Here is a 27,776-nt window from a genome sequence, read left to right as displayed (position 1 = left end):
GAGCCTGGAGCCTGCTTCAGATTCTGTGTCCCCTCTCTCTCTGCCTCTCCCCCACTCACACTCTGTCTCTCTCTCCCTCAAAATAAATGAACATTAAAAAAGAAAAAAAAAGAATAGGGGCTAAAATTGGACAATATATTAGGGATACGCAAGCATAAGCAAAAAATGTTATTAATTATAATGGTAAACTATATATTCTTTCTTATTCATCCTATTGAGGACAACTAGAAAAGTATGGCAAAATATTTTATCAAAATCTCCACAGAGTAATTAAGAAAATGAATAATTATGAAGCCAAGCTCCAAGCTCAGAAAACTGAGTCCAACAACCAGAGCCACATTCCCCAAAGGATATCTGCTTGTACTAGAAGAGGTGAACAGGACTTCCCACAGACTCACAAGTTTAAGGGGACAAAAAAGCAGACTTTATGCTCAATTGAAAAGTAGAAACCCTGGTAAAAGCCCAATATTTCAATTAGTATTGTAAAATAAGGGCAAATCAGAAATAAACCAGTTCCTATAGGAAATGAAGCTGAATTTTGAATCATCTCAATCCCTGTTTGGATTCAAGTGATCTGTAATCTCCAAGGTCCAGCTCTCCTACCCAAGGAAGTAAAAAATAAATCGTCTATGGAGGCAGATAATTTCATTCAGAGTCTTCTATTTTCTTTACATATTTTCATATTTTTCCATATTTCATGTGGCAACTACACTGACAGCAGACTTCTAAATAGCAACAACAAAAGGTATTGGACAAATAGTTTTTAAATGGAGTATCTTGCAAAGATAACATAAAATAAGGAGTATTACAGTAAGAAATCCTATACTCTATAGACCCTTTCTGTCTTTTGGTAGATAAACATCTAAAGGATCAACTTCCATAAAAATAAATAAGTACCAAGACTAAGAGATAAGATAAACTAAATAATATTCAGTACAGGAACTGACATATATATGGATAATTCTATAAAAAATATCATAATATCTATATAACTCATTTATATAAAAATATAGATAACAGTCATAATAGTGTATATGTATATGCAGAAACAAAATACTGTATAACAATAATTACAAAGTGAAAAGCATTCTTTGGACTAGAGCATTCTAAATACCTTAGATTATTTCAGAAGAATGTAGGAATATTTATCAATCTCAAATTTTGGTAAAAGGATTTTTTTTAACTTTGAACAGTTTATTAGTAAAATTTCCTATTTCTATTAAGCCAAACTTTCTCTTAATAACTTCCACATATATTAGTTGATCTGGTATCCAAAGTATACAACTTTTTCTTTTCCTGTCAGGCAAAAGATGTGCTCTGATTACAAAGTTCTCATATGTACAAAATAAAATTAAAGTACAGGACGTGTCAACCAAGTAATGGAATCCTAAATATGAAACATGATGTCATGACAGAATGTCCTGTACACTTTGCTTACCACTTTGTTTATAATATTTTATTATTTAGTACTGCCATAGTCTTTCCAAACAATACAATCCTATAAGCAAGCCTGAAAAACAGGGCAGACACATGAATTCCGCTTCCTTTTTTATAAGAAATAAGCATCAAGTATATTATATAAATCTCTTATGTACCAAAATATTGGCTGCTGATTTAATATTGTTGGTTGAGTTGTTCTATTTGTTAGAAATGATCCATTCAGTACAGTACTTCACTAAAACTAAATGGGCCATTCTCTTCCTTGTAAACCATTTCTTTGTAGTCTTATAAATGCCACCTACATAATTAAGTGATCACGTTAAAACAGAATCAAGGAAGCCTGTAAGATATGAAATGTGGAATAGTGTTTATATATCTGAAAAATAAAAGAACCATTTCCTATCTCACCCCAACAACGACAAAATGTTTTAACAGTAAAACCGGCACCAACCAATGCATATAATTTTGCTGACCTTGAAAAGAAAATGCATCTGCTAAAGAATTTGCTATTACAAAGTGCTCAAATAAGAAAGACAAAGTGCTATCACACTGTATAATCAGCAATCACAAAGCAAGTCTCCTTCAGGAAAACAGACATGTTTCTAAAAATGGAAAATTTAAAAGCTGCATAAAAAATATTCAGAATTATAAAATAAAAGAGAGCATGAAAGCAAGAGGCATAAAGTAACAAGCCAATTTCATAGTAAATGCAAGGCATAAAGCAAGAATAATGTGAGGTACGGAGAACACGCAGGGTATAACCAGACTGATTCGTTATCTTCACTGGCTTAAATTTATAGCCAGTTTGTTCAGCAAATTACCCACTAAACTTCTAAGAAACTACTAGCATTGATCATCATGCCTATATTCCCATTTACATTGGACACCATCAGCTGTCAAGTCTCCCACTATATCCACCAGCACAATGACACTTCTCCCAATTTTGCTTTGCACAACCACTAATCAGACCTGATTGTCCACTTCTCCATGCCTTCTAATACTCCCCCAATGTACTTTAAGGCACTCCTACTCTGTCAACAGCAAAGCCTTCTAAATGATCAATCACTCAAAAAAGTCCCTCTAACTTCTTACTTTAATAGAAAAGTTCTCTGCATATCTTTCAACTAGTATTTATTATTGACATTAAACTTATCCAATTTTGGGCATGAAAATGTATAAGGAATCCTCCTTGCTTTAAATGCTGTTTCCAAAACATTTTTCTCCATTCTTCTTGTGGATTTCATATATTCAGACTTTACTATCTAATTTTATTTCTTCTTGTTTCCATCTATGATGGACTGGTCTTTCCACTTAAAACACTCATGGAGAACACACTATCCACCATTACTTATTTATTATTGTTGGTGATTTAAATATAACTTTAAACTGAAATATTCTTTGATTCTTCAAATATTTTCCAACAATTACCATATTATTATTATTATTTCTCCCACATGTCCATTCCTCTCTAGGCTCAATCCTAGGGTCCAAAAACACATTAATGAAAAATCTACTACTTTGCACTACTCTCCCTCTCTCTCACTACCTGGCAAACACTAAACCCTGAATTATTCAATTGTTGGTGTCTAAATCGGAGTTTCTGGATGATTCCTGTACAGAGAGAATCTCCCTGTTGCTATCCAGTGGAAAAGATCCCAGTATTATTTTCCAGTTACTTTTTTTCATTACCCTGTTTTTGTCTTCCTATCTAAAATTATTTATGCACTCTTAAAGATGTTTCTACCTCCATAAGAACAGACAGATGCAATCATTTTTATTACCATTGTATATGCGTTAATTAGAAGACTGCCATGCACAGAGGAGTTTTATAGGATTTGAATAAACATATGGCCTCTTATTGAAGAAGAATTAGTAGAAGTTATATATTCATATTCAATCAAATGTGAAATTAGTTACTGTATAATAAATCATTTTTCCTACATAAAAAGTCAGTATTCCTTTGCTAGTTAACTGCAAAGTAGATAGTCACTGTCTGGACTTAACTCTTGGTGCGAAAATCTACTGGCTATCTTATTTATCCTAAGCAAGTTAACTCTGTGAATTTTATTTTTCTCATCTGTTAAGCAAAAATATTTAAAGAAATAGAAATATAATGAAAGTATCTAATAGGGATGTTGTGAATGTTAAATGAGATGTTTGTGAAGTACCAGAAACTATTAAAAACTACCTTAAAATGTTTTACTAACTTTAATTTTTTTTGGAGGGAGGGAGAGAGAGAGAGAGAGAGAGAGAGAGAGAGAAAGAGAATGTTAAGTAGTCTCCATGCCCAGCACAGAGTCTGATGCAGGTCTCAAACTCATGACATTGAGATCATGACCTGAGCCAAAATCAAGAGTCGAACACAACTGAGCCACCCAGGCACCCCCACAATGTGTTAACTTTAATTTTAATATTTTAAATGTTTATTTTTGAGAGGGAGACAGAGAGAAAGCGTGAGCAGGAGTGGGGAAGAAAGAGGGAGACACATAGTCCGAAGCAGGCTGCAGGTCCCGAGCTGTCAGCACAGAGCCCCACGCCCCACATGCGGCTGGAACCCACGAACCATGAGATCATGACCTGAGCCGAAGTTGGCCCCTCAAAGGACTGAGCCACCCAGGTGCCCTATGTTAACTTTAATTGTAAAAGAAAACAACATAAAACCTTGTAGTTGTTTGTACAGATAAAAGATTTTCGCTAACAAATGATATTTGCATTCTTGGAATACCTTTTCTGCAAAATCATACCCTGAAAATAACAGGTATGAAGAGTAGTTAGGACCAGAATATTAAAACCTGTACAACTCTGTATTGTGTTTACTAAGAGATACCAGTAATGATCATAATAAAAATACCAGTACAGCTGAAAAGGTGTTTAAAAAAAAAATAACGGGAAAATGAGACTTTACCTTGTTTTAATAAAGTAAAAGAAAAGTTGATGGAATTGTATGTAAGAAATATTTGCAAGAGCTGAATAATAAGGTGGAAAAAGACAATAGACACTTTCAAGGCAGAGCACATGGGCAAATTGAGTCAGGTAAGAAAAAGATATTGTGATATTGTATCTATTTGCCTGTAATGTAATGTGTTCATGTTGTTTTCTGCATTAAACTGCTATTGGTGGTTGGTTCAAAATGATACTATGCTCAGAAAAAAAAAGGGTATGAACAGTTGTAAATTCCACATCAGGCTAATATCATTCCTGAATTTATATAAACTGATTATTTGTCACAAATAGATACGCCTAGTAAACAATCAAGTAGAAATAATCTCATAGTCAAAATGTAGTTGTTATTTAACAGGAACAATACTCAGAAAACATACCCCACCCACCCTTCAAATTATCTATTAAATACATGAAAAAATTATGAGGGCCTTATGTGCCATGAGGAGCTTGAACTTGATGCTGGAAGTACCAGGGTAGTAGGGATAAGATACTAGAGCAGATCAATGTGTGAGGAAATATATCCAAAACTATAATTGGTATCTAGAATAAAAATTACAGAGACTTGTACTGTGATTATGAGAAGGCAATGTGCAAATTTCAGATATACTAATTGTACAGAATTGCTATTTGTTTTTAGTAACAGTCAATCATTTAATTGAAAAGAAATAGAGAAGAAAGCTACATTTTAACACCCAATCCAAGGATTTTAATAAATATAATATGGCTGTATGCACACATATGTGCATAGTACCACACACCTATATACATACACAAATAGTTGCCCTTATTATTGAAATATTCTGTTTATTTTAGAGTTAGGCAAGTTTACATTAACTTGCCATTTCCCAAACCCAGTAGCTTCAAATATAAACAGAACAGTTAGGATGAATATGGTTTCTCATTAACGAATTGTGGCAAATACTGAGAAGCCCAAAAACTATTTCAATAGAGTCAGATAAACAGTTGAGAAGTTTAAAATCATCTATGTTAAGAAACCCTGGGCATTTTTACATTGCAAAATAATTCAGTATGAACTACATTCATTTTATATTGTTCCAAGAGTTAGTTCATTTCAGTCTTTATAAATTCTTGGAATATGGAAAAAACAAAAACAAAAACAAACAAACAAAAAAAACATTGAATGCTTCCAGATTGAATCTATTCCCTCAGTTTTATGTGTCAAAATTCTAATGAAAATGCTGAAGTGTCTGCAAAAAAATACAAGATATTAAGATGCTACACTGGCTGTTTATTATAAAGTCAAAATTCTGGGAAAGAGACAGCTTTCATTTCATTCATTTATTAGCGTTAAATTTAAAACCATGGGAGTTGTTGAAAGCACAAACAAAAGGGGAAAAATGTAGAATTAAAAGAGAAGAATGCTGCAGACAGAATCTAAGTAGTGACAGATTTTAAGAAACCTAACAATGATGTGAAGTCCTCAAAGAGTCTGAGAATGAGAGGTCAGAGAGAAGACAAAGAAATTAGATCTTAGAACCAAGTAGACAGAATTAGAATCAAACCAAAGGAGTCAAATAGGACTGTGTACCCAGTCAAGTGCAGCTGGGAGTTCAGGTTACACATGACCAAAGATGATCCACTGCCCTAGCAAAAGGGAAACTCTAGTGACCTTAGGAAGGTCTTTGGCAAAAGGACAAAGAAGAGTGTTCTGAAGTGACGGCTAAGTGATGGAGAAAGGAAGAGTGATGGAATTGTTATAAGCGGTTTGTAAGTTAGCAAATTCTTGGTAAAATAATTTTTAGGCAATATTTGAAGATACAGAAAAAAAAAAAAAAAGACTTAAAGAGTAAATCTAAGGATTTGGAGAGAGAATTGCCTCGTGGACCTAAAAGTCTATTATGGATTAACCTGTAAGAGAGCAGTTTAGGTAAAGTGTGGAATAGTTTTAAGCTAGGGAGAAATATGGATCAACTAGTAAAAGGGCAGTTTAGATAATATACAACATAAACTTTAATCTAGATGATAAATCAGAAGAAAGGTAGTGTTTTAGAGACTATATTTCTCTGAGTTTCAGAAACCGTGAGTCCTAGAGCAAAACAGTGAGATATTTAAAATGGTACATGGGCAAGTGATTTGTTTAGTTTCAAATATTAAAATTCAGTTATAACTAATGTCAAATCTCATGGCATGGATAAGTGATAAGTAGCTAAAGCAGAGTGGAAGTGAAAATTCCAGGAAAAGCAAGTAGTTTTGAAAGTATCATATTGGATTATCATTTTAGATGTAATTTTCAATGTAATGCTGGGGCTTAAAATGAAGGGGAATCTAATAGCCAGAATTTATTAGATCTCTCAAAATAGAGAAAGGGTAGGTAAGTACAAAACAAAGAAGAATGAAGGATAATATACTAGAATGACATGAATCTTAAAATAGGTAGAGATTACATGTTAGAGAAAACTTTCTGACTTAAATTTTAAAAGTATACTAGATAAATGATGTACTGTGGATTGTGACAAAGTATATGGATTTCACTTGATAAACATTGGTCAACCTCAAAATGATACTATAGAAATGTCCATCTAAAATATTTTTTGTAGATTAAATCTTTTCCTTTGAGTTTTTTAGATCATTTAGGTACCTTTTGGAAATTACAACATTAAGCTTTTAGGCTCAAAAGATGCCGTAAGAGGGAATTAAGATATTCTATAGTTAAGAAAATAACTACATATATATTTTATATGTCATACACATAATCACACACACACGAGGTATATGTATATTAAAATGCACAAAATACATTTATACTACATACTACCACCCTATTCTCACTTAGATGACTATAACTGAAATCTTTAATAATGTGGATTTATTCTGGGGATATTTTACTCTAACCTGTTTCAAGAAAGAACTATTATTCATTAAACTAACTGGTGGGAAGATGAGAGTGCCATGCAGGGTCAATATTGTCATATTTTCAGAATGTCATCCTCATTTATTTTCTTGTTTTTTTTTTCTTTTTAAACAGACATTGCATTTAATTCCAATATGTAGTATTCTTATTTATTACTTAACCCTTTGCTACTGCCTAAATGTGCACAGACTCAGGATTTAGTTTTTCCAAAAGGCATTTAATATTTTTCGCTGAAAACATTAAACATCTGACCACGGGGAAAAATCAAGCTTCTCAGATGTCATAGGTATAATACTTAGCACTGAAGAAATTGATTTTAGGAGTTAGCCAATAGTAATCTTAAAGTAGCATGAGATGCTAGAGAATCGGCCTAAAAGAAAGCAACCAATTTGTGAAAAAGACTAAAATCTCCATTCATTCCTACAAAATGCTACTATAACCTATCTACTCTTGGAGTTATTTTGTTTTTGTTTTGGTGTCTTTTTCTTCTTCTTCTTCTTCTCCTTCTTCTTCTTCTTCTTCCTTTTGTTTTTCTTTTTGAGAAAACAAAATACTACATGCTTTTGGCAATTTATACAGTAAACTGTAAAGGTCTGTAAATAAATATTCACTTAAAAAAGTACTGGAAAATGAAATATAAAGGTATTTTAGAAATGTTTGGATTATAATATATACAAAACATCATCTCCTTGAATTCAAATTTATGGACCCTAAACAAAACATGAAAGAGATATCAAGAAGTTATCTAACCAAAATTGTCAATGAAAGAATGGAGAAATCATGATACCAGATAAATTACCAAAAAACATTTTTAATGTAGAAATAATTCCCTAATATTTAGATATTGTTTTGTAAAACACTGAATAAAATAATAAAAATAAATCAGAAAGAGAAAAAATAGCTATATAATTTCACTAATCGTGATATGTGATCAGAAATTAAAATCATAAACATAAAATATAATTAAAATAGTGAGAATTCTTCACTCCATCCCCTCTACCAAGATAAATTAAAGATATTAAAAAAATTATGTGAAAAATAAAACTATAACTTACAAGTATTTGAATAAAACATAAATCAATATTTCCAAAGATTAGAGGATGAAAGGATACTCAAATAGGTCACAAAACAGAAAACATAAAATAAAAAAATTGATTAATTTGGATCTATAAAATTGATTTTTCTTCCAAAAATGGGGAAAAGTGTTTGTTACCTATATACTAATTCATAAAGATTTTCTATATTATTAAGACATCAAAACATCCAAGTAGTCAAAGATATGGGTGAACACTATGAACAGGCAATTTCCAGAAAAAAATACATAAAAATCTCAAAGGAGAGAATGAAAAAATTAATTCACTAATGATTCAACAAATGAAATCTAATGCTAAATTATTTTTTCCATACATCAATTATCAAAACTTATTAATTTGCTAATATACAGTACTAATTAGGAAAGGGAAGAAAAACTCTGAAGTACTCTTTTAAGTCTACAAATTAGGAGAGAAAATTTGGCAATACATACATGTTAAGATTTGAAATGAGGTTATTCTCTATAACAGCATTTTCTTCCCTGCTATTATTCTTACAAATACACTTAAAGAATTTTACAAACATGAATTATTCTGGTCAATAAATAACTTGATGCATGGTACATATTAAATGTCTGCTAAATATTTTTCAACATTCAACAAATAGTGATGAATAAATAAGCATAATATTTCTTTATTATAGAAGCAATTAGAATGTGTATCCAGAAAATGTGTATTGCACATCCACAGAAAAGTATATCTCCAGTAATATTTATCATGTAGGTCAATATATATTTACACAAAAATACACTGAGAAAATATGTTGATAGGAAAAGCTATTAGAGACCAATGTATAAGATACGTGAAATTGTGCGGGGGTGGGCACCTGGGTGGCACAGTCATTTATGTATTTGATTCTTGATTTCAGCTCAGGTCATGATCTTATGGTTCTTGAGATCAAGCCCAGAGTTGAGCTGTGTACTGACAGCACGCAGCCTGCTTGAGATTCTCTCTCCCTCTCTCCCTGCTACTGCCCTCTCTCAAGCTCCCTCTCCCTCACAAAATAAATAAATAAACTTAAAAATGAAAAAAAAAAAAGATATGTGAAATTGTGTATATAGGCATAGAAAAGTATCTCTAGCCTTTAGTAAAAACATTTATATTAGGAAGCTAATGCTTTAATGTTTGTGAGATTTTGCATTTTTGGAAATTTATCTTGTATGTTTATTATTTTATTATATTAAAAAGTGAAGCTATTGTTATCTTGCTAAAATAAACTCACTTATTGAATATGATGCTTTGCCAACAAAGTACATACAAATCAAACAAAAAATAATACATGAAAATGAGAAATTGGCACATTAATATCTTTGGGATTATAAAAACATTGTGGTACATTTTAGCACATCTGAATTTAACATGGAGATTATATTTTCAAGGGATTTGTAATAGGGTCCGAGGAACTTTGAATATGACATATTTTATGAAATTTGAAAAATGAAAGATATTTTTAAGCCAACTAGATAGGTGACAAAATATATAAGCACAAATAACTCATTTTAGACATTTCCTTGTAATGATGAAGTGTCATTAATAAACCATTTTAAAAGCTCATGTGCTTGTTTTTAGATCATTTACATAAAATTCCACTGTGATGCATTCCATGTCTTTCTGAAAATTTTCTCAGAAATGAGAAGATTAATACTACAAGAATAAGCTATGTATTCATAGATTCCCTTGTTTTATATTACTCATCTATAATCCTGCTAATGATTGCAATTTAACCAACTTTTTTTTGGTTAGCCAAAACAATTTTTAGAGAAAGAAATAAAGGAAAAGAAAAAAAAGAAAAAAAAAAAAACATTGCTTGTGCATTAAAGTTTGCAAGATGATCTTTGATTTTGTACCAGTGGCTTTAGTGCTGTGTGTGCTTTCTGGTTTCGCATTTTGAGAATACTCCCTTATACAGTATATTAACCAGTCCAGATATTTCACTGTCCCGATATCTGTCTCCTTTTGAATTTAAATTTCTTCACACACTCACATATTCAAATATAAATTGGAAATCAATCATGTGCTATAGATAATCTATCTCTTCTGATATTTGGTGAATTTATATTGTAGGCACTTGCTCAAGTTCCAACATTGCTAACCCAACTATTTTGATGTTTGCATATTATACAACAAAACTATTTCATAATATCACGCTTTGGGAATATCAGCATGTCATGAAAGATGAATCAAAATAGCCCTGACATTGCATAGCAATACACAGGTTTAAACGTTGTGCCATAATGAGAGACAAAACAGTTTACAGACAGTATCATACCTCATGCACTTTAGGAATTGTATTAGTCTTGACAGTTGTATTACATGAACCTTGACTGGCAAAATGGCCATCCCTTCCTAACGCTTTGATCTAAGATTCTGTAAACAGTAATACATCACATAGGTAAATTGAATTTTCAACATTTATGTGAGTTTCTGATGATAGTAAGTATATAGCAATGTAAATTTGACGAGTATTTTAAAGTAGTTACAATAAGAAGAGGTCTATTTTCAACACCTGGGACATTGATATGTGCCAGTGGCTTACACTATGATTTGAATTGAAACCACAAAGAAAATATGGGCTTAAGTAAAAAAAAAAAAAAGAAAAGAAAAATTGAGAGGTACATATAGCAAGGGCAGTTAGAGAAAACAAAATTATATTATTCTATATATCATTAGCTGAATTTCATAATAGAAAACATTAACGAGGTATTATTAAAAACCATGTTTTGAACAATATATTACTACACGTTGTGATTTATAGTACCTATATACACTATAATAGAATAGACTTGAGATATTTCTTTTCAAAATATTTTTATCTCAAAATGCTTGCAGACCTTAATATATTGGTAGATGATACATTCTTTAGTTTCTTTTTTTTTTAATCTCAATTTGCCACTTTAACAGGAAATGAATCATCAATTTCTCTAAAATTTCAAGATTAGGGAAGCAATCTTCTTTCAGAATTACTTTTGTTTTTTTAAAGATTTGACATTTCTCTCCATTAACATATATAAGTTGTTAAACTATTTTGAAATATACTAAAAGGAAAGAAAGGTAGGTATATCCTGTCAACTACTTTTAAGAATCCAGAGAGCATGTGTGGACACACAAAGTAACATTTACTAACATTAATGTAAAATAAAATTTTAATTATTTTTAACTAATGAATTCAACATTAATCAATTCTAGGAAGTCATTCATTTTGTGTATGTATGTGTATATGTTTGTGTGCATACACATAGTGTTTTAGTATGCCAAAAAACCATACTAGACAATGGCTACACTATGAATATTATCTTTAGGAGTATAGCATAGTACCTGATCATTTAACTTTATTAATGAGTATTTGTTGAATTAAGTTGAATGAAATAATTTTTGGTAATCAAGTAGTAAAAAATTTTTTTTCTTAAAGCTAAAAGTGAAAATACAAAAATAATTAAACTATTATTTTGTGAGGTAATCATGTGGAAACTTATAAAACATTTTCTGTGAAACAAATTTTTTTTTAAAATTTCCAAGTATTATTTGGCTTCAAATTATACAATTCTTTCTTTACTGAAGGAAAATTAAAAATATGTGGGATAAAATTGTCAAATGATGTATACAGTATGGTAAATAAAGGAGAGAGATTTTGAAAATCCTGCTAAATTTTAAATGGGTTAAATATATTTCATAAAAATTTATTCTTTTCCTGAAATATTTTGTATGAGGTTCATCAAGAATGCAGTTACCTGAAAGACATTTTTTGTCCATATAACCTATTTTTTGTGTGCCATTTGGCAAATTTGTTAGAAGTTCTTCAGTGACCAGAACATCAATGTTAACTTATTAATTTATTAACTTATCTCAATCTTGAAATCTACATGTAATATTAAAACAATGGTGGTATTTCTCCCCCTGGCCAAGGGTCTTACTGGACTTTGGTGATTAGATTTCTAGAAGTGAAATAGCCACTTAATTCCCATAGCTTCCCCAAAATGCAACATTGACTGTTACCCGACTGAATAATCTGCCAGATCACTCCATTTCTTCATTTAAATTATTGATAAAGCTCATAATTTCTGTTGCTGAAGAAACTATTAGAAAAAGAACATTAGGGGTGCCTGGGTGGCGCAGTCGGTTTAGCGTCCAACTTCAGCCAGGTCACGATCTCGCGGTCGTGAGATCGAGCCCCGCGTCAGGCTCTGGGCTGATGGCTCAGAGCCTGGAGCCTGTTTCCGATTCTGTGTCTCCCTCGCTCTCTGCCCCTCCCCCGCTCATGCTCTGTCTCTCTCTGTCCCAAAAATAAATAAACGTTGAAAAAAAAAAGAAAAAAAAAAGAAAAAGAACGTTAGCCACTTATAGAGATAGGAGTGGAGAGCTTTTTTAAGATAAAAATTCTGCCACTTCTTCCCTTGGTTACATTTATCATTTTTCTAGCTTCTTTCATTGAGAGATCAAGGAATTCTACAGCCTTGTCCAGGAGGCTCCTTCAGATTGCCTAGAGAATACTCATTATTCTATATGATGTGTCATAAATCCTTCTACTGTGTTATCTTTGTTTTGAGTTATTCTCCTTGAACCTTTCAAAGTTTAGCATTGTTTATATCTCCCTGGCCTTTGGCAAAGAATTATATGCATTTCAACTGTCACCAATAAATCCCTTCATGTGGCTGAAACTACAATTGGTCTGCTAATTCCATTGTTCTTTCTCTTGCTTCTTCCCCTGCCCCTCCTTCCCCAGGCTCTGAACTGCAGAGACAAGTAGATTATAAACATCATTGAAACTTGGTATTGTCAACTAATAGATAACACAGAGGTCATGGATAAAATGACTTGATTTTTCTTTCAGAAACTTCTTCTAGATCTAATTCTTAGATCATTGATCTAATTCTTAGATCAACCTCACAGGAGAAAATTCCATTAGCAATTACAAACCATATTTGCATTCATTCTTCTTACTCATATTAATCATTGTTTTTAATTTCATAGTTGATCTTATGGTGTCATGTAACATTACCCAGAGATTTCAGTTTGTATAGCCAATTGTGAACTATACTTAGACTTATAGCAATATTATTCATTACATAATTTGTAAAACAAACTCTTGAATTAGTTCCTTTTTGCAAATGAGGACTAACCATAGTATTTATGAAGTAAAATAAAGAAGTATTATTTGAATTTCTGCCTAAAAAATAATTAAAAACATGATTCAGTAAAAAAAGAGGCAATGGATGGGGTTAGTGGTTCGAATACAGGTTACAGAGCCCTATTTTCTGAGTTTGAATTCCAGCTCTGCCACTTAATTAGCTATGTGACCACAGGCAAGTTATCTCATCTTTTAAAAAGACTTATCTGTAAAATGAAAATCAGAATACTATAAGATGATCATAAAATTGCTGTGATATTTTTAAATATTTGCTGCACAGAAATATCTTAGGATATTCATAACAAAGAATGACTATTTCATAAAAGTTAACTGTATTTATTTTTCTTATTATGAAAGTTAATGCAAGGTAACTACAGTAGGACATCCAAAGATATTATAAAGCACAATATTTGATAGCAACAGCTCTGTGACATCAGCTATAATAATTTCAACTTAAAAATGAGAGTATAAAAATCAAGGATTCTCATATGGAACAAAAAAGTCATTTATGTCTTGATAATTTAGCGAATATTAAAAAAAAATTTTTTTTAACGTTTATTTATTTTTGAGACAGAGAGACAGAGCATGAACAGGTGAGTGTCAGAGAGAGAGACACAGAATCCGAAACAGGCTCCAGGCTCTGAGCTGTCAGCACAGAGCCGACGCTCAACTCACAGACCGTGAGATCATGACCTGAGCTGAAGTCGAGCTTAACCGACTGAGCCACCCAGGCGCCCCTAGCGAATTTTTTAAAGATAGAAAGATTATTCCAAGTAATATAAAGAGATATGAGCAAGCATGGGGTAAAGAATAGGGATTCTCTGCCTAAGAGAAAATTTAAACTTAATGAACAATTTTTTTTAAAGGGATTCAAATGTCCAAAGAACAACGATAAATGGTGCTATAATCATTGACAGAAAATATGAAATTTAACAAAGTGACATTCATTTGAAGGAGAAATAGAGGTTTTAAGTATCAAGAGACACTTATAGAGGCTCTGTGCAAAAACTGGGAGGAAAACCAAATATATATTTCTTATTATAAAACAAAATATCACACATCCTAATTTATTTTGATAATTTCAAAAGAAACCTGATCTAGAAACACTAAAAAAGTATTTACTACTTGAAATTTTTTTAAAAAATAGAAAAGTATTAAAACTTTAGTCTCACATAAGAATCCAAAATATTTATGATGAATTATCTGGAAAGAAACTATTCATCAAGTATTTGTACACATGCTCACATGAATCAAAATTTTACATGGTTATTCTTGTCAATTGTGTACAAACTTTGATATAAGCTTTGAAAATACAAGTTATGATGTAACGTTAAAAACATTTAGGGAAAGTTATGTGATTTAGTTACTGCATAAAGATTGGATCTCATTCAATATTCTTCAAATATTCACTGAATTTTATATCTCACCCAACGTTAAAACTGGTGTCTGAAAGGGCGGGCCTACACCGGCCAACTCCATCTTGTTCTGTGTACTTCACCTTGACCACGCCTCCTCCCCTTGAGTAACCTCCTACTCACCTGCCTAACAGGACTCAGACCCTTCCCCAGCCAATCGGCTGAGGCCACAGCCATTACCTCACCAACTGCCCCTAGGCCCCAATAAAACCTTTGTCCTTTTGAAACTCGCCCTTTCTCCTGGGTATCTCACCACTGCGTTGGTGCAGGTAGGGGATTGAGCTGGAGCTAGCTCGAATAAAGGCTCCTTTGCTTTTACATCAGACTCAGCTCCCTGGCGGTATTTGGGGATCATGAATTCTGGGCATAACAGTGTCAACACAAAATGAACGAACCTTTTATAGTCTCTAAACATAAGAAAGAGAGCTTTATTTGCACTAAGTTAGAATAGTGGTCTGGGAAACGTGCTCTTCACAGGGAAGGAAGTGTTCTGGAAAAGGAAGAATTTTTATAAAGTTACATACATTTTAGCAAAAACTCAAAAGCTTTTAAATTAGCATATTGGCAGGAATCTCAAGTGTTAACATCAAGGAATGCAGGGAGTAAGAGCACTGATTGTTATCTTAAGGACAAGATGGTTTTCCTTTAGGCTACTTATTTACAAAGCAAGTAGACAATGGATGCTTGATGGGCCATAAATCAGGCTTTTTGTTTAAACAAAGTTTGTATACAGTCATATTGACTTCAAAAGAAATCTAAAATGGCTTCCCTTGTATATCAGATTTTTAGAGAGCTTTTGTCTCTTCCATCTTAATTGTAATTATGGTATTTACCTCCACCAAACAATCTTGGAAGTCATCATTCACAATAAGTGGTTGATGGTTAGTTTCTTTTTAGAGATTATGGATGATGTAATAGCTTTCAGAGCACCTTATCTTGTGGTTGCAAATCACCTTTAACTACAAAATCAGTAAAAGTTTTTAAAAATTTGAAAAAAAAGATTTTTTTTTCTTTAAAAAAAGCTGTGTAGATGAAATTCTACCTTTATACAACTTTGTACGGCAATGGTATTTTGTAATTTCCGGTTTAGATTCCTTGGCTTCCTTCCTAAGACAAGTAATGATACAGCTCCAAAAGAATGTATTCCCTAGACCTTTACTTTGACAAATCTTTAAATTATTTTTATTAATATATCTCCTGCTTTGTCCATGCTAACTATTGCATACATCTCACTTCAATGGAGGTCTAGACTACAGGCACTTAAATAATTTTGAGTATTCTAAAGCATAACAAAATAACTTAGAACATTCAGGCAGAATTTTTCCACTGGAATTTACTTGTCATTCAGGCAAATACTTTGTCAATTGATTAGATCTACAATATGGATTACATCATTACAGATTTACATTAGTATACACACAATTGGCTGTGGCTTTTTGTAAGTTCTATTATTTTTTAGAACATGAAATATTAAAAATTATTCTAATAAAGTCATATTATACCCCAAGAGAGAATTAAATTTAACTTAAAATAAAGAAATCATGGAATAGTTCTTGAATTGAGTAACATGAAATAAGGTAATGCTACTCAGATTATGTAATAGAGTTTTGTTTTGTTTTTAACATGGATTTTTTTTTTAATCCTTTGAAATCTTAGAAAATATTCACATAGTTTTAGTCAGAGTGTCACCTAGACCTGGAATGATTCTTAATTTTTCAGTTCAGCTTTAACAACAAGGTTTAATTCTTCTACACAATCTTTGTGAGAATATGAGAGTAAGTGGAGCACAACATATAGCATGATATTTGAGACTATAGGAGAGGCTTCAAGATTCAATCAAGAACAATAATTACAAATGTGAGTAAAGAAATGTATGGAGGTAAAGACAGACCAGTGGAGTATTGCAGCTGAGGCATTGCATGAATTTTTGTGCATTAAGAAATAGATAACTGTGTGTGTGCATATATGTAATTGAAAGTTTTATCAGAATCACTTTTTCATGAAACCATTCCTCTTTTCCTCTTACCTTGCTGCTAATATTTTCATTGTAATTTTTCTCCCTATTCAATATTTCTTTCACTAGTCTGAGGGCCATACTCTCTCCAGGGTAATCTAAAACATGACTCTTATAATACAGCAGAACTAAGAAATTAGAAACCCTGGGAGAGGAAAAGATAGTCATATACAGGACAAAAAAAATCACAGTAAAGAAAATTTTAAAATAGAACTAAGAAAAATGTAAAGCTGACACAAAGTCAGAGAAATAATAGGGAGACTAGAAAGCAAGATCAGTCAAAACACCGAAGAGAACACAGAATAGAGATAAAAGACATATAAGGAGAACTCTCCCCTCAGGAAACCCAGTTCCTCTGATGAGTTTGGTTTTTTCTTTACAAGATTAGCAATTCCTATTATAACTGCAGGGCCTAAAAATAAACACCATCAGAAGTGTTGTAATAAAAAATTTATCCGGTGTCAGAAAGTAAAGAAGTAAGTTTGAAAAAAATCTAACAATTGTAGTTATAAAAAAAAATATATATATATATATATATATACACACACATATATATATATGATTGTTATCATTGGAATATATTTATGAAAATAAGGTATTCAGTGTTATTGGGCTTTAAATATGCTAAATAAGGGTGCCTGAGTGGCTCAGTTGGGTAAGCGTCCATCTTCGGCTCAGGTCATGATTTCACGGTTTATGGATTCAAGCCCCACATCAGGCTCTGTGCTGACAGCTCAGAGCCTGGAGCCTGCTTCAGATTCTGTGTCTCCCTCTCTCTGCCCCACCCCCCCCCTCCCGGCCCCCACTCACACTCTGTCTCTGTCTGTGAAAATAAATAAACGTTAAAAAAATTTAAATATCTTAAACATAAAATATTAAGGCAATCAACACAACTTTGTTTTGTTTCATTTTTAGCATTGTAAAATTGTTAGTGTTAGCAACACTTTTTTGCTTGCTTTTTATTATTTGGTAAATATATTAAACATAATGTCAATTTAATTGACTAACAGATAATTCTCTGTAATGTAATATAGCAAAAATTGTGTTTCTGTGCTTTGTAAAACTTGAAGACCAATACTTCTTTGAAATAGAGTATAATGAATGCAAATTGCTTGAATATTATATTTCTTTTTTTATTGCAGTAAGATTGACACATAATATTATATAAGCTTTAGGTATACAACATAGTGACTCAATACTTACATGTATTATGAAATAATCACCACAATATATAAAGTTACCACCTGTCACCATACAATGTTTTTACAATATTATTGACTATTCCCTGTGCTGTATACCGCATCCCCATGTCTTATTTATTTCATAAATATAAGATTGTACCTCTTAATCTCTTTCGCCTATTTTGTTCATCCCTCTGGCAACCATCAGTTTGTTTTCTGTATTTATGAGCCACTGTTTTTGTGTGTTTGTTCATTTGTTTTGGTTTTTAGATTTTTTTTATAATTTTTTTTTAATTTTTTTAACGTTTATTTATTTTTGAGACAGAGAAAGACAGAGCATGAACAGGGGAGGGGCAGAGAGAGAGGGAGACACAGAATCTGAAACAGGCTCCAGGCTCTGAGCTGTCAGCACAGAGCCCGACGCGGGGCTCGAACTCACGGACGGTGAGATCATGACCTGAGCCGAAGTCGGACGCTCAACCGACCAAGCCACCCAGGCGCCCCTAGGTTTTTAGATTTTAAAGTGAATCATATGCTGAAATCATATGGTATTTGTCTTTGTCTGACTTATTTCACTTAGCTTAATACTCTTTTTAGGTCTACCCAGAGATAAATAGACCATTGTTACAAATGGATATTCTATTTTAATGGCTGAGGAATATTTCAGTGTGTGTGTGTGTAAGTGTGTGTGTGTGAGTGTGTATGTGAGTAGCATATCTTTTCTATCCGTCATCTACTGATGGATACTTAGGTGGAAACTTATGCTCTCATGTCTTGGCTATTATAAATAATGCTGTGTAAACAGGGGTGCATTTATCTTTTTGAATTAGCACTTTTATTTAGATAATACAGAGAAGTGGAATTATTGGATCATAGAGTATTTCTATTTTTTCTATTTTCAATTTTTCACAGAACCTCCGTATTATTTTCCACAGTTGCTCCACCAGTTTACATTCCCACCGACAGGGCATGAGGGTTCCCTTTACCCTAAATCCTCACCAACACTTTTTTTTTTTTTTTAATTTTTTTTCAACGTTTCTAATTTATTTTTGGGACAGAGAGAGACAGAGCATGAACGGGGGAGGGGCAGAGAGAGAGGGAGACACAGAATCGGAAACAGGCTCCAGGCTCCGAGCCATCAGCCCAGAGCCTGACGCGGGGCTCGAACTCACGGACCGCGAGATCGTGACCCGGCTGAAGTCGGACGCTTAACCGATTGCGCCACCCAGGCGCCCCCCAACATTTTTTATTTCTTGTCTTTTTGATAATAGCCATTCTGAGATATATGAGGTGATGACATTGTGGTTATAATTTACATTGCCTTCATAATTAGTGACGTTGAGCATTTTTTCATGTTGGCTACATATAATAAATGCAAAATTATTGAATATTATTTTTCTTTAAGTGATGGGCTACTTTTGATATTAACAGTAATTTTTAAAAAGTGAAAAAGTCACATGGGGCGCCTGGGTGGCGCAGTCGGTTAAGCATCCGACTTCAGCCAGGTCACGATCTCCCGGTCCGTGAGTTCGAGCCCCGCGTCAGGCTCTGGGCTGATGGCTCGGAGCCTGGAGCCTGTTTCCGATGCTGTGTCTCCCTCTCTCTCTGCCCCTCCCCCGTTCATGCTTTGTCTCTCTCCCAAAAATAAAAAAAAAAAAAAAAAAAAAAAAAAAAAACGTTGAGAAAAAGTGAAAAAGTCACAGCTTACATAAAGTTGTTAAAGATTAGAACTATGCCTAGGAAAACGAGTAAAATAATAGTCATCAAGAAATCCTCAAGTCTTGATATAGCTATTAAAACTAATCACATTATTGTCATATTTTTTAATTATCCAGTTCTGATACTGGACATTTCTAAAATTTTTCATAAACTATTTAACTTCACTTATTACTAGAAGTAGGCTCTGGAGCACGTAAGTACAGAATTTCTGGTTCAAAAATTTTAACATTTCTAGTAACTGTTATGTATGCCTATATATATTACAGACTATTATAAAAGGAATCAGAAAATAGTAATCAAGATAACTTCACATTCCTTCTACACATGCATTAGCTTTTGAATCTTTTCTTCATTTCCAGACAATAATAGAAATCGTATATTTATTATGTTGTTATTATTAACCTAAATACAAGCATTTTTCTTGCAACTTTCTACATTATAGTAATAACATCATTTTCAAGTGTCTTTTCATTTACTGCTAGAATCTAAACTTTCTGAAACCACCTTATTAGAGAAGTTTAGTAGTCTAAGTCTTTCCAAAGATGGAAGTTCAATTACTAGTTTGAGATCCATATTTTATGTGAAGACAGGAAAAACCCAAAACAAATTCATTAATATATAAATAAAGAAATGCTTGTGTAAACAACAGGATAACATGGCTAACATAATGGCAGGTGATAAGGCACAAATTTGGAGTTTGAGAACTTTTTCAATAATTTAGAAGTAGCATAAATATACAGGGAATTTTATCATGCTACAAGTTAGAAAATTAATTCCATGACAAATCTTTGCACTTTGCACTGTTCTCTTTTCCTTACCATAATCCTTTTGTGGCTTATTTCTGCATACTCAAATCTTACATGTCTTTGTGGTGAATATTAAAACTTACCTTCTTGAAGAATTTTTAACGTGTTAAGCATATTTCAAATAATTCTATTCCATACTGTATATGCTTTCTATTCCTATTAAAAATTCTACCTATTTTACTGTAAGGTATTTTTAAATAGCTTAAAGCATTAAATTGTAAACTTTAAGAATATTTTCAGAAAAGAAATAGTGCTCAACTAAATACAAGACATTGAAAATGTTCGCTAGCAAAAACCATACAGTGTAAAATACGAAGGATGAACTCTAATATAAACTACAGACTTTGGGAAATAATGAGGTGTCAGTGTAGGCTCACAGATTGTAACAAATACCCTATTCTGATGTGAAATGTTGATGGGGGAGGCTGTGCATGTGTGACACCTGAGGGTATATAAGAACTCTATTTTCTGCTTAGTTTTGCTATGAATCTAAAACTGCTTTAAAATTAGAGTATATAAAAAGTGCCTCCTAGTAATTATAGACACGTTCACTATGTTTAAGTTATGAGTTAACTTTACTGGAAAGGTTTAAAAATAAAACCTGAATTTGAACAAACTTCATATAAATGTTTCCAGTAATAATGAAACCTTTAATTAGGTAAATTTAGCTATTAATAAAATTAAATAGTATAATTTTAATTTACTGTATAAAGAGTTCCTTTGTGGAATAGATTTGACCAGTATAAACACACCCAGTAAAACTTTTGTTAAGTATTTTGTTTACATATAAATACTTTTTATCAGTTAAGAATTCTCATATATAGGATGTTTTCTGTTTTAATAAATATGTTCAAATATAAAGGAGAAAATAATTTTGTGAAAAACTAAAACTATTGTGGATAAGACAGTTAGATATGAAAGCACAGTATTTATAGTCAAGAAGTATTTACCATATTATTTCTGAATTTCATGTAAAATTATGGTTTCCATACACCCTTTCTATCATAACATTGAACTTATTTTTACAGATAAATTTGAACCAAATTGAGAAAACTGTAACATAAATTCTAGATTATATATAAAACTTACATGCTTTGTGGAATTTTTGTTTAACATCATGAATAGTAGATGTTTGTATCACCTGAGAAGAAAAAGAAAACATATAGAAAGAATTGTAAGAAAAAAAGTATCTATTTGTTTGCTATATATTTGAGAAGAAAACATAAAATAATGAAGTGTAAAATTATTATGAAATAACCAGTGTGTTTTGTTTGGCTTTTTAGTCACTACTGCTTTGACAACCTTGAAATATTGAGTCAATATGCCTTTTCCTAAATTTTTTTTTGTACATAGCAATAATGGTGGTATTGTATGAGTTTATCCACGTGTTTGTCTCTAAAATATATTTTTTAATCTTCTCCGCCCGTAATATTCAATTTCTGGCTCCCAAACTGATGAGAATCTCAATTAAAATATGAATAAATATACAAGATAGACAGAAGGTAAAAAGGTATATAGCAGAGGGCTTCAGCATATGAAATTGATGTATGTGGGCAAAGAGGGAAATGTTTATTTCAGCATATCATCAGAAAAAAAATCCTATCCAAGCCCCCTCATTAGTTATGTTATTAAAACCCCCAACCAAAATTGCTGTAGGTTCATCGAAATTCATGTTAGATATATTATTTGGATTCATCAGAATTGCAAAACTCACGAGGATGAGAGTTCTATTTAAACACCTCAAGCCATCACATTTTTTGACTGTCTGACTTGGTTCACATCAAACTTGCAAACCAGTTTCCCTCTGCATCTGGTTCCTTATGAAAAAAACCCAAAATACTTCAAAGTCTACAGCAAAGGACATATTCATGATCATATAAGAAAATATATTTCCTTTCTCAAAATACATATAGAATATTATATTAATGATTTGTTTTATTGCTGCATTAAAATCTTATAGCTGTTTTGAGAAGCGAAGTGAAAAATAAAAGTGCATGAAGGGTGGCCCATAATAATACTCCAGGCAGTTCTTATTAACATTATATTATATTTAATATTTAATTAAACATTAAATGTACAACAAGGAATCCCTTTATTTTACCATAATCCACTCTGATTAATACACCTATAACCATGGTATCCTATACTATTCATAGAATTTTTTTTTCTGATTTCTTCTACGTATATGATCCACGAAATAAAAAAGTTCTAAGATTTAATCACTGAATGATGATAGTAATCCCCATTTTGGATATGCTATATATAACAAAAGCCCTTCCAGAAGCTGTTTATATGAACATTTCAAATATTTTATAATACTGCTCTTGCTTGGAAGATAATAGAAAATATTTGTAAACCAGTTTTTAGAGAGGGCAATGAATATACATGTGAATATATCATATTTCATTTTAATTTTGATAATTTAACTTTTATATTTGAATTACATTTTATAAAACATGGAGCTTTATTTTAACATTGTTCATTGTTTTATCTCACAGCTTCCTGGGTTCCTCTGATAAGGATGCTAAAATCCGCATACTATTTTCTAGAGTAACTAATACTTGTCCACCACACATTTCAAGGGCCGTCTAATAAGGAAAAACAAATAATTTTCATGATCAATAGCTCCTCAATTAGAGTTTGCTGTTGCTCTGCTATCACTTTATGAAGGCTTATGATCTTGTGTTTACAGGCTGATTGTTCCCACAATCACATCCTTGAAGAGAATGACCCGGTGTTATTTTAGTCTGTTTCAACATTTAGTGCACCAGATAGCATACAGTAAAGTTTAAGCCACTTTTGTTGAAATAAAAAATAAAGCTGTGAGTATAAAGTCATATAGAAACAGATTTTTTTTAGTTTATTTATTTATTTTGAGAAAGAGATAGGGTAAGCAGGGGAGGGACAGAGAGAGAGAGAGAGAGAGAGAGAGAGAGAGAGAGAGAGAATCCCAAGCAGGCTGTGCTAGCACAAAGCCTGACTCTGGGCTCAAACACAGGAAACTGTGAGATCATGACCTGAGCTGAAACCAAGAGTCAGAGGCTCAACCAATTGAGCCAACCAGGTGTCCCCCAAACAGAAGGTTTTTAATTCGGTATGAAATCTTTCTCAAGTAAATTTCCGTGGAAACTTCTATGCTTTCCTTCAAGTATAATCACTTAAGTAAAAATCTAATTTGATATGTGCATTTTTTTTCTCTGAATTTGCAAATTTTCAACACTAAAATGATATTCTCCTGAAGGAAACCTACATGTGGAAATGGATTTTTTTGCAAGCTTTTAACCAAGTTTGTAATTTACTTTTCAATTTTAAAAATTACATTTGACTTTCACATGTTAGAAAAATGCTGATTTTGAATAAATCTTTGAGAACTGCCCTATATGGAGCAATTTTAGTCAAATACAGAAGAAAAAAAATAATTAACTATTAAATGATCCAGACAGCAATGCTCAATTAGCCACAAGACTGTGTTTGATCAACTCTTCCAGTCCTTCAGCTGCACTCGGAGCACAAAGAGAGGATAAGATGATAATTAACAGAGCATATAAGACTTTCTGATTACTAAAAATGATGTCTCTGTAGCTCCATCAGGAAGTTTATTCATAATAACTTCTACTTTTTAGCCAGTTTTAATACCTCTTAAAAAGGATGAACTATCATCACAATAATTTATTCCTGTTATAAATCACAATTGATTGTGCAGATGGGACACATAAGTATTCCGACATCTGAAATCCTGAAATTCCTTTCATTAATGTTTCTCTCTCATTAGAGAAAATTAATCTTAAAATGTTAAGTAGACAAGGTAAATGGTGTTTGTTAGTTGAATGAAATATTTATTTCTACATTTCAAGTGATCATATTGAGTTTTGGGTCATTATCCTTTGTCCGACAATTTAAATTAATGGACTTAGTTGGAAAAAGCTTTTCACGTTCAAGTGAAATCTAGGATTTGTTTGAATTTGCCCCCTACAAAGATACTGCATTATTTCACACACACAAAAAAAACCCTATTTTTGTACTATTGCTACTTTTTAGAACTATATTTCAGCTACTTTCTCAGGAACTCCTTGAAATGAACAAATGTTTTCAGAATACTGTTTATCCTGCTTAAAGAATGAAAATTAAGGGAGAGGGAAAACCAACAACCTCTTTGAAATTCATTTGACTGTAATTGCAATGTGCAAACCAAAATTTGTCAGTAAACTTTGTTTAGAAAAGAAATGTGTCCAACGGTAAAGACACAGAAAAACAGAATAAAAGATGAACTGAATCGAAATGAATAGATGCTGAGGCATGAAAATACACACACACACACACACACACACACACACACACACAATATCTAGTGCAGGGTAGCTAAATGGCACGAGCTTTCCATCCCTGGTTTTTGAGACATAAGAAAAAAATACTAGTCTAAAGAATCAATTTTTAGATTGGTTAATTCAGGAAAGTGCAAAATATGCCTCTAAGCATTTCCATTAGAAGGTTTTACATTAGTAAATGGAATAGGTACTTGCATATATTTCATATATTTTGCTCAGTGGACAGGGAGTTTTCAGAGTAAACAAATATTATTTTACTAATAAGTAATCTTCAGATTGTAACTAAAATACAAATTTTTAATTTAAAATTTTTCAGCTGTATTGAGGTATAATTGACAGATTAAATGGTAAGATAAAATGTACCACGTAATGATTTGATATACTTGTACACTGTTAAAGAATTACCCCCACTGAGATAATTAACACATGTATCAGCTCACTTTTTTTTGTCTTTACTGAGGACATTTAAGTTCTACTCTCTTAGCTAATTTCAATTACATGATACGGGGTCATCAGCTATAGTCCTCAGGTTATATAAAAGATTCTCTGACTTTATTCATCGTATAACTGAGATTTTGTACCGTTTTACCAATCTGTCCTTATTTCCCCTACCTGTCGCCCCAGCTCCTGGCAAGAGCTTTTCTACTCTCTGTTCTATGAGTTCACTTTTTAAAATTCCATATATAGGGGCGCCTGGGTGGCTCAATCGGTTAAGCGGCCGACTTCAGCTCAGGTCATGATCTCGCGGTCCGTGAGTTCGAGCCCCACGTCGGGCTCTGTGCTGACCGCTCAGAGCCTGGAGCCTGTTTCGGATTCTGTGTCTCCCTCTCTCTCTGACCCTCCCCCCGTTCATGCTCTGTCTCTCTCTGTCTCAAAAATAAACAAACATTAAAAAAATTAAAATTCCATATATAAATAATACCGTACAGTATTTGTCTTTCTCTGTCTGGCTTATTTAACTTAGCATAATGCCCTCCAGCTTTATCCATGTCATTGTAAATCACAAAATTTCTTTTTTTGGTTGGTAGAAAATATTTCATTATATCATATATACATACAGGGTTCAGGGTTCCCTTCACTCCACATCCTGGCCAACTCTTATTATCTTTTGTGTTTGTGAAGATAGCCATTTTAAGAGTTCCAAGGTGATATCTCATTGTGGTTTTAATTTGCATTTGCCTGATAATTAGTGATGATGGGCATCTTTTCATGTGTCTGTCGACAATGTATATGTTTTCTTTGGAAAAAAATACCGGTTTTTAACTGCTTTGCCCATTTTTATATCAGGTTATTTGTTCTTTTGCTTTGAGTGGTATGAACTCCTTGTATATTTTGTTTATAAACCCCTTATTGGATATGTGGTTTGCAAATGTTTTCTCCCATTCCATACATTGCCTTTTTATTTTGTTGATGATTTCCCTAAGTTTGATATAGTCCCGCCTTACAGCTTTAAGTGGAAGAGGAAAAAAAATGACAATGACATAGAAAATCTTTATCTTTGTTGTAAGTTTTTCTAATGATAAAAGGACCTTTAATAAAGAACTGACAAAATCAAGAAATGATTTCTATTATTTAAATTATCTTTTTAAAAAGATTTACTCATTTTAATTCAAGTTTAATTGAACATACTTTCAAAATAGGTTGCACCACAAATAGTGGTTTAGAACAACACATCCTTATTTTTCACACAGACCACAGTATATTACAGAACGGCTGATGGATCCACTGTGCACTTTCCTCTCTCTGGGATCTACACTGACAAAGCCGACATCATACGGAACATTGCTTATTTCCAAGGCAGAAGTTAAAAAAAAAAAAAAAAAGTGGTGAAATTAGATTATGTTCTGAAAGTTTCCCTCAGGAAATAAATGCATGCCTTTCACCTTCATTTCACAGCACAAATAAGTTACTTCGAAGAAGTAGGTAAATTTAATTTTACCTATTTCCTGTGTTGAGAATGAGCCAAAGTTCTTAATAAACAACACTAACATTTACCAGAGTTTACCTTTCTGGTCATCAAATATTTGGTCCTCTGTCCCTTACATTCAAAATACACACACTGTGTCCTCATGTATCTATCTACCCTCTTGATAGATAGGTATAGATATAGAAATGTAGATATGTTATATATTACAGATTTCAAATAGTATTGCATATATCTGTATATATAATAGTAGTTGGAAAATACAGGTCCTTTTAGTGTGTGGGGGAAAGGGGGGTAGGATTTGAAATATAATTTTAGTTTCCCTTCTTCACATAAGGTCTATACTTTCTATACTTGACCAAGACATTAGTTTTCTGGGCAAATGAAAGAAATAAAAATAGCCATATCATGAGATGTTAAATCAATGTAAGATCAACTGTTTTGTTTCTTTTTCAATTTTTTTTTCTTTTTTTCTTAATTCTAGTTAGTCAATATACAGTGTTATATTTGCTTTAGGTATACAATATAGTGATTTAACACTATCATAGAATATTAGCTATTTTGTTATGTGAATTATAAAATTACCTCCATCACCAATGTGCCACGCTGTGTCTAGTGTCCATAAAATCATGGCTGCAGAGAATAATCAAAATTTCTCTTCCACTGAATATGGCAGGCAGCTTAGCCGCTGTTCCTCATGGTATAAAGTGGCAACTATGACCGGCTCATGGGTCTACTGTGCATTTTCCTCACTCTGGGATCTACACTGATGAAGCCAACATCATATGGAACATTGCTTATTTCCAAGGCAGATTCTAACAACATCATTGTCCCCATTACTGTAGAGCTAGTATTTTTTAAAAAATAACTTTTATCAATTTCTTTCAAAAGTAGTCGTGCAGGATATAGGCTTTTAGAGCG

The 27,776-nt window shown here is 32.4% G+C and overlaps 1 protein-coding gene across 1 annotated transcript in view; it reads right to left on the bottom strand.

The window, feature by feature from the left end:
• TECRL (trans-2,3-enoyl-CoA reductase like) overlaps positions 1-27,776 on the bottom strand; it is a 98,273-nt gene that overhangs the window by 50,433 nt on the left and 20,064 nt on the right. Inside the window, exon 2 of the mRNA XM_040482290.1 lies at positions 21,696-21,747. Within this exon, the coding sequence (XP_040338224.1) occupies positions 21,696-21,747 (52 nt within the window). The remainder of the gene's footprint in view (positions 1-21,695; positions 21,748-27,776) is intronic.

Source organism: Herpailurus yagouaroundi, unplaced genomic scaffold (genome assembly GCF_014898765.1).
Source record: "Herpailurus yagouaroundi ecotype Mexico unplaced genomic scaffold, PumYag 28, whole genome shotgun sequence".
Lineage (NCBI taxonomy): Eukaryota > Metazoa > Chordata > Mammalia > Carnivora > Felidae > Herpailurus > Herpailurus yagouaroundi.
Note: the sequence above shows the minus strand (reverse complement) of the source record. Positions and strands in the feature narration are given on the sequence as shown.